This window comes from Papilio machaon, chromosome 16 (genome assembly GCF_912999745.1).
Source record: "Papilio machaon chromosome 16, ilPapMach1.1, whole genome shotgun sequence".
Classification (NCBI taxonomy): domain Eukaryota; kingdom Metazoa; phylum Arthropoda; class Insecta; order Lepidoptera; family Papilionidae; genus Papilio; species Papilio machaon.
In genome coordinates, this window is record NC_060001.1 from 7,524,322 (window position 1) to 7,537,155 (window position 12,834).

At 34.1% G+C, this 12,834-nt stretch overlaps 1 protein-coding gene and 1 non-coding gene across 2 annotated transcripts; one reads left to right on the forward strand and one right to left on the reverse strand.

The window, feature by feature from the left end:
- Positions 1 to 89: 89 nt before the first annotated feature.
- Positions 90 to 2,152, reverse strand: LOC123721812. Its single transcript, XM_045681685.1, has 4 exons — positions 2,025 to 2,152; positions 1,514 to 1,653; positions 786 to 1,104; positions 90 to 118 (listed from the first exon to the last, which is right to left on the reverse strand). The coding sequence occupies exons 1-4, from the start codon at positions 2,116 to 2,118 to the stop codon at positions 90 to 92; spliced, it is 582 nt and encodes a 193-aa protein (XP_045537641.1). The 5' UTR covers positions 2,119 to 2,152.
- Positions 2,153 to 11,405: 9,253 nt separating this feature from the next.
- On the forward strand, positions 11,406 to 11,487 carry Trnal-aag. Its single transcript has one exon. It is a non-coding gene; the product is annotated as a tRNA-Leu (tRNA).
- Positions 11,488 to 12,834: the final 1,347 nt, after the last annotated feature.

The following is a 12,834-nucleotide window of genomic DNA, read 5'->3' on the forward strand; positions in this document are numbered from 1 at the left end:
TTTGTGTGATTGTCTGTCTTTAGCTTGTCCTACCTCCTCAATTAATTTTAAATCCTTCATAGTTGTCACGTGAGGTACCCGGCTGTGCCCTAGTATAACTGAACTGACCAATACCACTCTGAAAATGCATAAAATAGGGTTATACTTGAATTACTAGAACAAATAAAATCCGATCATATTTATGAAATAAAAACATTAAAATCAATATCGAAAAAATTGTGCTAAATATTTCTTATACCTACGTATGTAGGTATTACAGACTTTCTTAGAGAACTAAGTGCGATTACCAGGTCAAATAAACTTTTCCCACTATAGCGCTCAAATATTTGCAAACGAATGACCTTTATAGCAAAAAATAAACACATTCAAATTTATTTCACTAGGCTTATACGTGAATAATTAAGGTTGATCATTGTACATTCATTAGATTAAATAAATTGTAAAAAAAATATTTAAAATAGTAACATTTTTAAACCGGATTCGCAAATCAAATAATTTAAATATTACGCACCTGTTTCACCTGACTTAAATTATTAATATAAAAGTGGTTTTTGTTCCCTAATTACATTTATATTTTAACTAACCTTATGCCGTGCAATGATTTGAAAATTTGACGATTACTATCTGTCTCAACTTCGTAAGGTGCGATCAAACGTCTCCAATTGTGTCTTATTGAGAAATTTAAAAATAACGGAAAATCTGAAATTATAACATCATTATTTTAAATCAATAACGATTATAGATTTTCAAAAATGTATGACTAATTTTAAATATGTTATACGAACCTTCCAGTTTTATGTTTGGTAGAAATATGTCGAGGAAAGTGCTAAATATAGCGAGTCCCGCAAGAGAGAAGAGAATCAAACCCATACAAAAATCACTAAAGTTATTTTCGGCAGTCTCATTGTATTCGTTGCAATAGAACTTAGTAACTCTAGTTTGTAAATTGTATTGATCACGGAATGTTCTGTTGAGACACGCTTCGAGCAGTTGGGTGGTGACGGTTGCCTCTCTAGTGTGATAGCTGTTACAACTCTCCAGCAGACATAGCCCGTACCTCAGCTTACTGTGGTTAAAATGCGTCGCTGTGTCCTTGGAATACTCCTTTAAACATAAACATACAAAATATCTATTGGTCATTAGATTGTTGTAGTTTTTTACCTCGACCACACACAAGAATGCTTCAAGTGGAAGTAATCCCGCGTTTTGTCTGATAAGTGTCTGCCGGGAACCTCTTTTTTAATTATTATAATGCCAAACGAGTAAGTGATCACTTGAAATCGCTAAGACAGCAAAGCGACCACTGTCCATCTGTATTTGCAGATGCATTGCTTATCTTTAATCGACAGAGGAGAGGACGCACAAGAAGAAAATATTTGAACCTTTTCTCCTTCCCATCTTTTTCTAAGAAGTGGCCGCTTGCGCGTTTACCACGTTTTACGCCTAAAAGCCTTTTAAAGTATTTTGGATGGTATCATTAAATCGCATTGTCTATTCTATAGTTTCAGCTTACGTGTATGATGTCCAACAGTTCGCTCGGAGCTTCGGAGACGAGGGAGAAGTGCGTGGTGCAGTAGACATCACCGCTGCGCTGCAGGCAACTCTCGTAGTTGTCCAGATGGTATATTGGGGGCATTCGATTATATTCACTATCTGTTTTTAATATAAGATTTAGATTACTCGGTCATAAATTTTAATTAATAAAATCGTAAGTTGCACTGTTTTTTTAAGAAGACTATCAATGTACTTAATAAGTTTGAAAAGTGATTTATTAATTTATTAAATAAAAACTTTTTTACTGAAAATATGTTTAGTAGGATAAAATGTTAGCTCCTTGTTTGCTTTATTTTTTAAGTATGATTTAAACCTAAACAATTTAATGTTGCATTATTTAAAAATCAAATTGAAAAAAAAATGCGTATTCTCAAGTACTTGTTTAATCGTAATTACATGGCGCAGTAGACATTTAACAAACCACTATAATATAATTAACAACATTAAATATATGAGAAGTAATAACTTACCGGTTAAACCGCTACAATTTATTATAAACAAAAACAAAAACATCACAAAGAATTTCATTTTTACACTCGCGAAATTAATTTGTATTAACACCATACTACGTAGTTCGTGTCACAAATCTAATAAAGACGATCGCGTCAGCGTTAGAGTTATAATACCTGATTTTGACTCCCAAACTTGTTTACGATCTCAAGGACATAACACAAATTAAAAGATAAATTTCTGGTATAATTATGAAGATTTTTTATTTCATTAAAATAATACAATAAGAGACAAAAAAATGCAGTGACCTTTCCAACACTCAAGGACATTTTTATGAAATTAAGTGACCATGTAATTCAATTGCAGTTGCACACACACAGGTGTGTTTGTGTTTTATTACAGGACGTATATATTACAGGGTGATTTCTTTAACAAAATTAAAGCCGAAATAAGTAGGCGTAAAAATAAATAAACATGAAAAAGGCAAAATGCTCTCATCAACCTGCCCTTATCCCTATGGAGGGTCGGCACAGTATGTACTACTCCTCCATACATCTCTATCAGCCGTCATATCTGAATTTACCCCCTTCTTACGCATATCCTCTTTCACACAATCCATCCATACTTTCTTTGGTCTTCCTCTACCTTTATAGCCATCCACATTCAATCTCATTACTTTTTTGTTCATATGATTAAAAATGTTTTTTAAATGTTTGTTAAATGTTTTTTTATTTAAAAAGTCAAAATGCTCTAAAAACTAAAATTACAGATACAGATCGTTACAGAACCAACCTTTTTTTTAAAAAAAAAAAACAAGTTTTAAAAACGTCTCGTGCAAAACCGTGATAGATACACACAGAATGCGTAAAGATGAAGTAGTTCCACGATTCGTCTGATGAATGTGTCGGAGGCCAAATTCTAGTGTTAAATTATATGGAAAAGATTCCTTATAATTTTATTCTTATAAAGGATGGGAAGAGAAAGTGGACTGGTCGGGAGAGAAAACGTAGAGAAAGGGGAAAAGTCCTCATTCCGTGGTCCGTACATAGAATTCACGTAATTTGAACATCACAGAGGTCAACTTACCAACATGAGATTGTTTTTTGACACGTTCGACAGGAGATTAAATTGAACACGAACATGGACATAAAAATATTAATAATGCGTGGTTGCATTGATCGTTATTCGAGAATTACAAATTCTTTTAAAAAGGGGTACAAAATTTTCGCTTCCTTTATAGTATAATAATTTCTCAGAGATTCCAGCTTTTGACAGTGAAAAACGAATCAACGTTTACACACGTTACGTACATTTTCGCTATTTTGTTTAAGTACTCTTAAATAATATTTAATAAATATACTGTCGCGAGATTGAACGAGGACAAAGCGAAGCTAATCACTATCATCGCAGTTGCCAGCAACAATAACATCTGTTGCACAAATTACCACGACCCCACGGAAGACAGACGTGAAGCTTGAGGTGGCTGGGCGCAGATGGCTCTTAGCCTAAAACTCGTTTATGAGTAACTAAGCTCGAGGGCTACCTCAGGAGTCTCGGCTGGAGCTGTTACTTCGATATTATTACCGAGAGGGGACCTTTTCTTGGGTTGTCACTTATTACGCGTTTAGCATTCCGATTCAAGGGTGACCAAGAGAGCTGAACCTCTCCTCTTTTCCTCCTTATTGTATTCGTATAAGATAAGAATGGGAAGAAGAAAGGGATTTGATGTAGGGAGGTCATAAAAGAAGGGGAAATATTCTCTATTCTGTGCCTCCACACGTGCTGTCTTCACTTACATCATTACCCATTCATCTCTTCATAGGCTGACGTAGCGAAGCCAATGTGATATATAAATAACAATTTTTTTGTAGTTCCGTGTTGCGTTTACCGAAACCAGTTCACAGAAATAATTTTTATAATGAATAAATATGTTGTATGTTAACTTGTCCTCCACATGATTATTAAAATGTGAGATGTTATCAAGGTTACTAGTTGTCTAGAATTTCTATAAACCTGTTAAAGATCGATTTGAGATTTATCCAACTTCTAATTTAGATCAGGAGTTTTATTTAACTTTAAACATTTGCTATGGACTTTATTTTCATTTAGATCTGTTCTCACTATCAGCCTTAATAAATTACAATTTACCTCTTCATTGCGTCACTATGAAAGCAATCGTTGCCTGGAATTTGATTAAGACTTTCAAACTCTGTTATAGATCGTTTTCTTGTTACTAGTAAATGTTTTAATTTGCTAAAGAAATACTCGATTTTAATGAAAATAATGCATTACATCTTGTTTAATTATTTAATTATAGAATATAATTATTTATGGATGTTATTGTAACTAAATTCTTAGATTTTAATTTTATATGAGTCGCATGTTGCAGGAATAATGGACAAGAAAACTTTTAACTTTTGCAAACTTTCGCACGTAAAATCTTTTGTGTCCGGAATACTTTTAGGACAGGCTTTTACACAGGTCAGGTTTTAAATTAACCTACTATGTATTACAATGAAAAGGAAAGTAGTATGCCTTTTTTATAAATAAATATCAAAAAGAATAAATATGTGTATTTGTAACGAAGCAAATGAAAAATTACTGGACCGATTTCAAAAATTCTTTCATCATTAGAATGCTAATTCCTTTTCAAAAAACATAGCCTATTTTTAGAAAACGTATTTTGTTCGTAAGAAGACGGGACGGTTCGCTAATATATGTTTTATAAGCGCTTAAGAGTAAAATTCAAACGAATAGTACTTTCGTAGTGTTGAAAACTTTGCAACTTTTGCGTTGCGATAAAATGTTCCCCAAAGTGAAATATTTTTAACTGCTAAGTAAGGGAATTGTTCTTTTTAACAGTTTTTACATTGCTTATGCATTTTAAAAGGCGCTATAATTTTCATTGCTTTTTATTAAATGACTAGCTGTCACCCGCGACTCCGTCCAGGCGGAATTAAGAAAAACGTAATAAGTAACCTGTAAGTAAGTAATTTTTCTGTATAATTAATAATAGCAATAATAGTTAATAAATAAATAAATAAATATCCTATGTGTTTTTCCGTTTTGCTCTACGTCTGTGCCAAATTTCATCAAGATCCATTGAGCCGTTCCGAAAATACTTTCTCACAAACATCCATCCATCCATCCATCCAAACATTCGCATTTTTAATATTAGTAAGATTACTTAACATCTCGGGTTCGTCATATGTACATATAAACGCGTTCCAGAGTTAAAATCTTTTATTTTTTACATTTTAACGGATTTAATTTGACGTAATGACAACTTTAGGTATTGGGAAATAATAGGCGATACTAAATCTACTGGTTTATATACCAGGTCTCATCTGGTACTGGATCTAGACCTAATTGAAATCACCTGAAGTCGATGTATTTGTTTTGGCGCTCTGTCTTTAGATATCGGATAAGATTTTGATGATTTACTTTTAATTTTTTAAGTTCTATGTATGACTATTGATCTTTTAAGTGTTTGCTGAAAATATGATGAAAGAGAACAGAGTCTGATGTCCACTTCATTTTCGCTACTGAGATGTTCAAATCTTAGGGATTGGCTTGCGCTCAAAATACCTTCAATACCGTCACCCAATTTGAGGATAAATAAAAGAAATAGAGACATTTACATTACAAATTTTTACTAGAACCTGACATTAAATTTACTTATTTGTTAATTCTGTTATAATAAAATTCATTGTAGTTTTCAACGTTTTCAATGTAGGTTGATGACCAGATGGAGATCATGTTACTAAACTTATGAGACGTAAATTAGTCATAGTATACATTAAAATATATTGTGTAATAAAAAAAAAACATATTTCGCAAACATAAACACATCAAAATATGAATTATGTCAAAAGTTAAAACAATACCTTATAGTGACGTAACGTTTAATGCATCTCGGATGTGTTCTCACAAATTTCCTAGAACTTTTAACGAGCAGAACAAACTGAAGCGTCAAACAAGTCTAACGATGTGAAGATCGCAACTCTATCCTCAACTAAACTTTCATCGCATTGCATTTCCTTTGAATAAACGATTATTCACATTAAATAAAAATTTTCTTGGCTTGGAACACAATGGCTACTGGCTTGGAACACAATGGCTACTAATTTTTTTAATTTCTCGCGGACGGAGTCGAGGGTGACAGCTAGATCAAATAAATTTATTTTTTTAAATCTACAGCCTTTATTTCTTAGTAATTATGCCCATTGTATTTTATTCAGGACCGGAATACTTACGTGGTATCAATTTTCAAATTTTCATTTACTCATATTATTCAATGATTTTTATAATCTACATTCTACACGTCCATAACCTACCAGAACCTACCAGAACCGTCCAGGCAGAATGATATTTCTTACAATGCAATCGTATCATAATAATCCTGCAAATTGCATTTTAAAATTTTATTTAAAACACTAGCTGTCGCCCGCGATTCCGTCCGCGAGAAATAAAAAAAAAAAACTTATTAAGTAGTCTATTCTTCCAGACTATGTTCTATATATGTGCCAAATTTTATCAAGATTTGTTGAGCCGTTCCACAGATACCTTCAAACAAACATCCATCCATCCATCTAAACTTACGCATTTATAATATTAGTAAGATTTATTTTGAACGTTGTTTAAAAAACAAAAGATGTTTTAATATTCCCATCAATTTTAATTAAAAAAGACTAGCGCATTACCCGCAATACCACGCAAGTCAATTGCAGCTGCCATTGAAGATTAAATTAAAATGGCCTTCCATTTCAATTTCATCCGCCGCGGATTTGATTTTCAACCCAACTATTACTCTAAAAAGCTTTTCCTTTTCCTTTAAATCTGTTAACATAAAAAGAAGCATTTAAATAACTTAATTAATAGTAATTGAATAACTTAAAAATATTCATAATTGTAATTATTTATACAACTAAGGCAATGAAATCTCTTAGGAGATCTTATATAAATAGATAGAGATTGATCCAAATGCAATCACTGACTCCGCTGCATTTTGATTGCAAACAATTTAACAAATGATTAGTGAACAGAGTCATTTGCATAAGCTCATTGAAGTTATAATCTACCACAAACATATGTAACTAATATTATAAACTAGCTTTTACCCGCGACTCCGTCCGCGCGGAATAAAAAAATGCACACAAAATAAAAAAGTTCCTATGTCCGTTTCCTAGTTCGAAGCTACCTCCCCATCAATTTTCAGCTAAATCAGTTCGACTGATCTTGAGTTATAAATAGTGTAACTAACACGACTTTCTTTTATATATATAGATGTGAAAGTTTATATGGACGGATGGATGTTTTTTTTTATATATTGAAAAAGCTAGCGCTTGACCATGATCCCATTCGATGAAGTGATGATGTGGTCTAAAGATGGTACGCGCTAGTTTTGTGTAACCTAAGGTTGAAGGTATCTCCGGAACGGTTCAACGGATCTTGATGAAATTCAGCACAGGTGTAGAACATAGTCTGTAAGAACACATAGGCTACTTATTATGTATTTTTTAATTCAGCGCGGACCGAGTCGCGGGCGACAGCTAGTTATACATATATAACATAATACGTGTTATGTATCATATCTTATACACATATGTAACATTCTCGTGACACAATGTTAATTACCATACACCTCCGAAACGGCTTTACCGATTTTTATGAAATTTTATATGCATATTCAGTAGTTTTGAGAATCGGCTACTATCTGTTTTTCATATTCTTATTAGGTTTTTTTATTCAGCGTGGACGGTGTCGCAAGCGATAGCTATTTCTCAATAAATATCTACTGAATATGTCAAAGAAATTCGCAGCATTTGATAGCAATTCCTAACGCGGTGGAAAAGTTATATAAAGCACTTAACGACGTACAGATCTCCTACATTATGAATGAATTTAAATATCTCAAGCTACGCATATTTTTTCTAATAAAAGGCAAACAAGTCAACGGCCACCTGAATTCGCCGAAATAGCGAAGCGACCGTTGCCCATAGACATTCGCAAATGCAGATGCGTTGCCTACCTTTAATCAACGAAGAAGATGACGCACAGAATGAGTATATTTCCCCTTACTATGCGTCCCCTTTTCCGCCAAATCCACTTACTCTTCCCATCCTTTCCCAATATGAAGCAGATAGATACTACTGAAGGTGTGTGTGAATACAGAAGCCACTGTTGTGGCTTTATTCGTGCATAATAAAATATATCTTAACCATTACAATCACTATGATACTCACAATAGACATGTTTTTATAAACCTTTAAAATAAAATAAACGAATAGTATACACATAGTCTAATTTATTAAATTATGTATTACAATCTGTAGGTACTTAGTGAAAGTTCAATTTGTTCTATGTAAACTAACTTCAAATTAAAATTTAAAATAATAAAACTAAAATATTAATTTTTATATTATTAAAACTTTACGTTTAAACTTTTATTTAGTGATTTTACTTTTTTCTTTTCTACTTATAAAAGGATAAAAAGTCGATTCGTTTGAAATTACAATTCCAAGCTCACCCGAACGATCCATCCGTCGACGGAAATTAAAGTTCATATCGATCTCATAAAACTTCAAGTTTCGTCTTGTATTCGTATATTGGTTATATATCGTCGTGCAGATTTTATAGAAGCAAGATATGTGTGAAGTCAACCCGCACTTGGCCAGCGTGGTTGAGTATGGCCTAGTCACCCTTAACTTGGGATCGGCTCCGAGCCCCTCAGTGGCGACGTATAGTGAGCTGATGATGATGAATATTTCGTCACGCACATTCTTATTACTATTATATAAATCGACGCCCATGACACAATCCGCGCGGAATTAAAAAAAAAACTTAATAAGTTACTTATGTGTTCTTCCAGACTATGTTCTACATCTGTGCCAAATTTCATCAAGATCCGTTGAGCTGTTCCGGAGATATCTTCAAACAAACATCCATCCATCCATATTAATATTAGTAAGTAAGATAGTCAGATTTACATTTTACATACAGAATAATTTTGAATGTTATTTAAGAATTTTTAAGAAGAATATATTCTCCATAAATTATTTGATTGTCCAATGTTTCATAACAAAGTGAACTAAACAATGCGACTGTAGTTAAACGTGACTGTTTTATGCGAGATATGCTAATTTTATAGTTTCCCAGCTTTTTATCTAAAATTACTGCAGATAAAGTATACACATTGTATTCTGGTATTGGAATAAAATTACAATTTAATATTCCTGTCCTTTTTAAATTCGTTCATACGTTAATTTTATTTTGCTGGAAACTAGCATTTTTTTTTTTTTTATAAGAGAAGGGGGCAAACGAGCGGCGCGAACACCGAAGTGATCATCGACGCCCATGGACATCCGCAACACTACGAGAATTACAGATGCGTTGCCGGCCTTTAAGAAAGAGATATGCTCGCTTCTTGAAGGACCCTAAGTCGTAGTGGTTTGGAAATACCGCCGAGGACAGACCATTCCACAACACGGCCGTGCGCGGCAAGAAATTTCGCGAGAACCGCACTGTTGTGGAATGCCAGCCGTCCAGATGGTATGGATGGTACCTGGCGGTCTGTCGGGTCGTCCGATGACAAAACTCGGCGGCAGGAATCGTTCCAAACAGTTCTTCGGAACACTCCCCGTGGTATAAACGATAAAAAATGCAGAGGGAACTAACGTCCCTCCGCAAGGCCAGAGTATCAAGCCGATCGGTAAGAGCTCGGTCGTTGACGATTCGAGTCGCTCTCCGTTGTATGCGGTCAAACGGAAGAAGCTGGTATTGGGGTGCTCCCGCCCAGAGGTGCGAGCAGTATTCCATGTGGGGCCGAACTTGCGCCTTGTACAGTTGTAGGCGGTGACCCGGCTGGAAATACTGCTTCGCCCTACTGAGCACACCCAGCTTTTTGGAGGCCAGCTTGGCCTTGTCTTCCAAGTGACCGCGAAACTGAACGTCACTCGATATGTCAACGCCGAGAATACCGATACTGGCTGAGGCAACCAGGGGAGTGCCCTCAAAACGAAGATCCACGACAAAGGGTTGTTTTTTAGCGGTAATGGCGCATACTTGTGTCTTTTTGGGATTGAATTCAACGAGATTTCGTCGACCCCAATCCGAAACTTCACCCAGTAGGGTCTCCAGTTCAGACACAAGTTTGGTCCGGTTCTCATCGGCAGTAGCCCGAGAAACATTGGCTTCGTGTTTTTTTTTATTTATACTATGAAAATCTATATAAAGGATAAATATTACATTGATAAAGTAACGATTTGTTATAAAATTAACAACATTATCTTAAATTTAAGACTTAACAATATTACGTCTATTCATATTTAAATTTCTCCACTTTTTTCAATTTATAACTTTACTACACATGTACTAGTTACAAATATTTATTTTTTGTATAAAAACAACGAAATGAAAGTGTAAAATATAAATTATAATTTTAAATCATTAAAAAGCAAAATAACCACAATGTATCCGAATAATCAGACCCGCTGAAGTAAATAGAAATTCATTTAATCCGGATAATTGGCTGGCGGCGGCCCTGCCCGCTATGATTCCTGTTTAATCTGAATCAAAACCGCCACAATGGTTAATCTCAGTGCGTCCGACATTTTGTTAACTAACGAAATTCAATTACCTGCTTCATTATTATTTAAAACGCAAAAATACTTGATAGATTTTAACCAATTTAAACTTTGAGTAAACTATTTTCATTCTATGTTAACGTATTTAAGCTAGTATTCTTTGAGATGAGTTGATTTATATATTTTTAAATAAGTTCATAGTATTTTTAATTTTTTTTTGTTTTATAAAATATGAAAAAAAATCGTTATCGATTTTTCGTAAGTGATTTATTTCTATAAATTACTATTACGATCATTTTAACAAAATTACATCGAAACATACATCTTACAGAATTATAACGAAACCTTTTTCATATTCAGGACAAATTCTAATTTCAAAATTTGAAATAAGAATCATTTTTATTTACCATTCGTTTTAATTTAACAAAAAAGGTATCGGTACGGACAAATAATTTTATGAACAATGATCAAAGGTATCCCTTTAGCGGCAAAGCTCAATGAAGTGAGGAATTTTCCTCAAGGTGCGTAGAAGGTTAAACTTATGGCTTTATTCATTATAAGGCTCAAGTAAATCTTTACTAAACCGTAAGTTTCCACTGTCGAAGGATTATTACAAAAATAAATTGTCATCCCTCATATTCTATTTGAAAAGAAAAAGACAGCAATGTGTACGAATGAGTAATTCACAGTGAAAACTTACTATACTTATGAGAGGTAAGATTTTATTACATATACATTAATATTACATTTACATTTAAATAACATTACATATTATTACATTTACATTTAAATTTATGTTTCAATATTTTTGTATACGGTAGCGTGGCCGAGCGGTCTAAGGCGCTGGTTTAAGGCACCAGTCTCTTCGGAGGCGTGGGTTCGAATCCCACCGCTGCCAGTTATTCATTTTGTAAACAACGACAAGAACAGAAGTACTAATGTGTTGTGCTGTTGTTGCTATTTAAATTCATATTGAATTAAATAAATAAAATTTTAGATAGGCTAAGAATACGGGTCCCAGTGCGTTCCTTTAGAGATTCCGGGACTCTCACCAGTTGCACTTGAGGATGGTCACAGAGGGTGATTTAGTGAGACAAGTCTCACATAACCCTATCTTTCCTCTAGAAGGCTCCAATCTCAAAAAAAAAGACTACGGACACAACGTCAAGAATTAGTTACATCTGAGAGTTTATGAGATTTTAATTAATTTTAAAATTGTTATTTTCTTTCAATTTTCAGCGTGGTTTTATTCTTTTTAACCGTAGTTTTTACAAAGTAACCAAACTATTTTTACACTAAAACTTTAGTATTAAATTACAGTAGGATAAATCTCACGACTCGGGTGAACAGTGAGGTCTTTATTAAGCGGGAATTGTAAATTTACAGCGACACCTGGTAACCAATTGCCCGCCAACTGAAAGTAATCGTCTTGATAAAGCCGTCACATTGCAAACGGAACTGAACGTGTAATTTTATTCTAATGGTGTTATTTAACATAGTAACATATTTTTAATGTACTGTATTATAATAAAACTTGTATTTGTGGAGATGTATGATTGTGGAGTCTATTAGTCGCGGTGCTGACAGAGGTGTGTGTAAATGAATGAAAAATGGATCGAGGTCTGTGGCCTGACAAATTTAAATCCATAATCTCTGCCTACCTCTCTGAGATGCAACGTTGTTGTTATTTCAAATCTATACATCATCAGCTCACTATACGTCCCCACCGAGGGGCTCGGAGCCTACCCCAAGTTAGGGGTGACTAGGCCATAGTCAACCTCGCCGGCCCAGTGCGGGTTGACTTCATACATATCATTGAATTTCTTCATATGTGCAGGTTGCATCACGATGTTTTCCTTCACCGTAAGAACCCCTGAGCCACCGGCAGAGCGTCGGTGGCTCAGGGGTTAAGCACTTGACTTGCAATCTGCAGGTCCTGGGTTCTTTTTTCTGTGCTATTTACTAAATAAGATTTCTGATGGTCATTAGTCATGAACAAGTAACAAAATGGTCAACATTTCATCATAAAAATTCAGAATAACCGCCGCACTCAGAGATGTTTTTTACCAATTTATCTACATTAAGGAACTACTTAATTGATCACTAAATAGTTCTCAGAAGTCAGAGAATTATTCCATACTTGATGGAGTACTAGATAATATTCTTGTTGTTCTATTAAAAGAGAAATTAAGTACAATGTTATAGCACCTTGTTTTAAAGTTAGATAGCTTTCCCGCAGACCAGA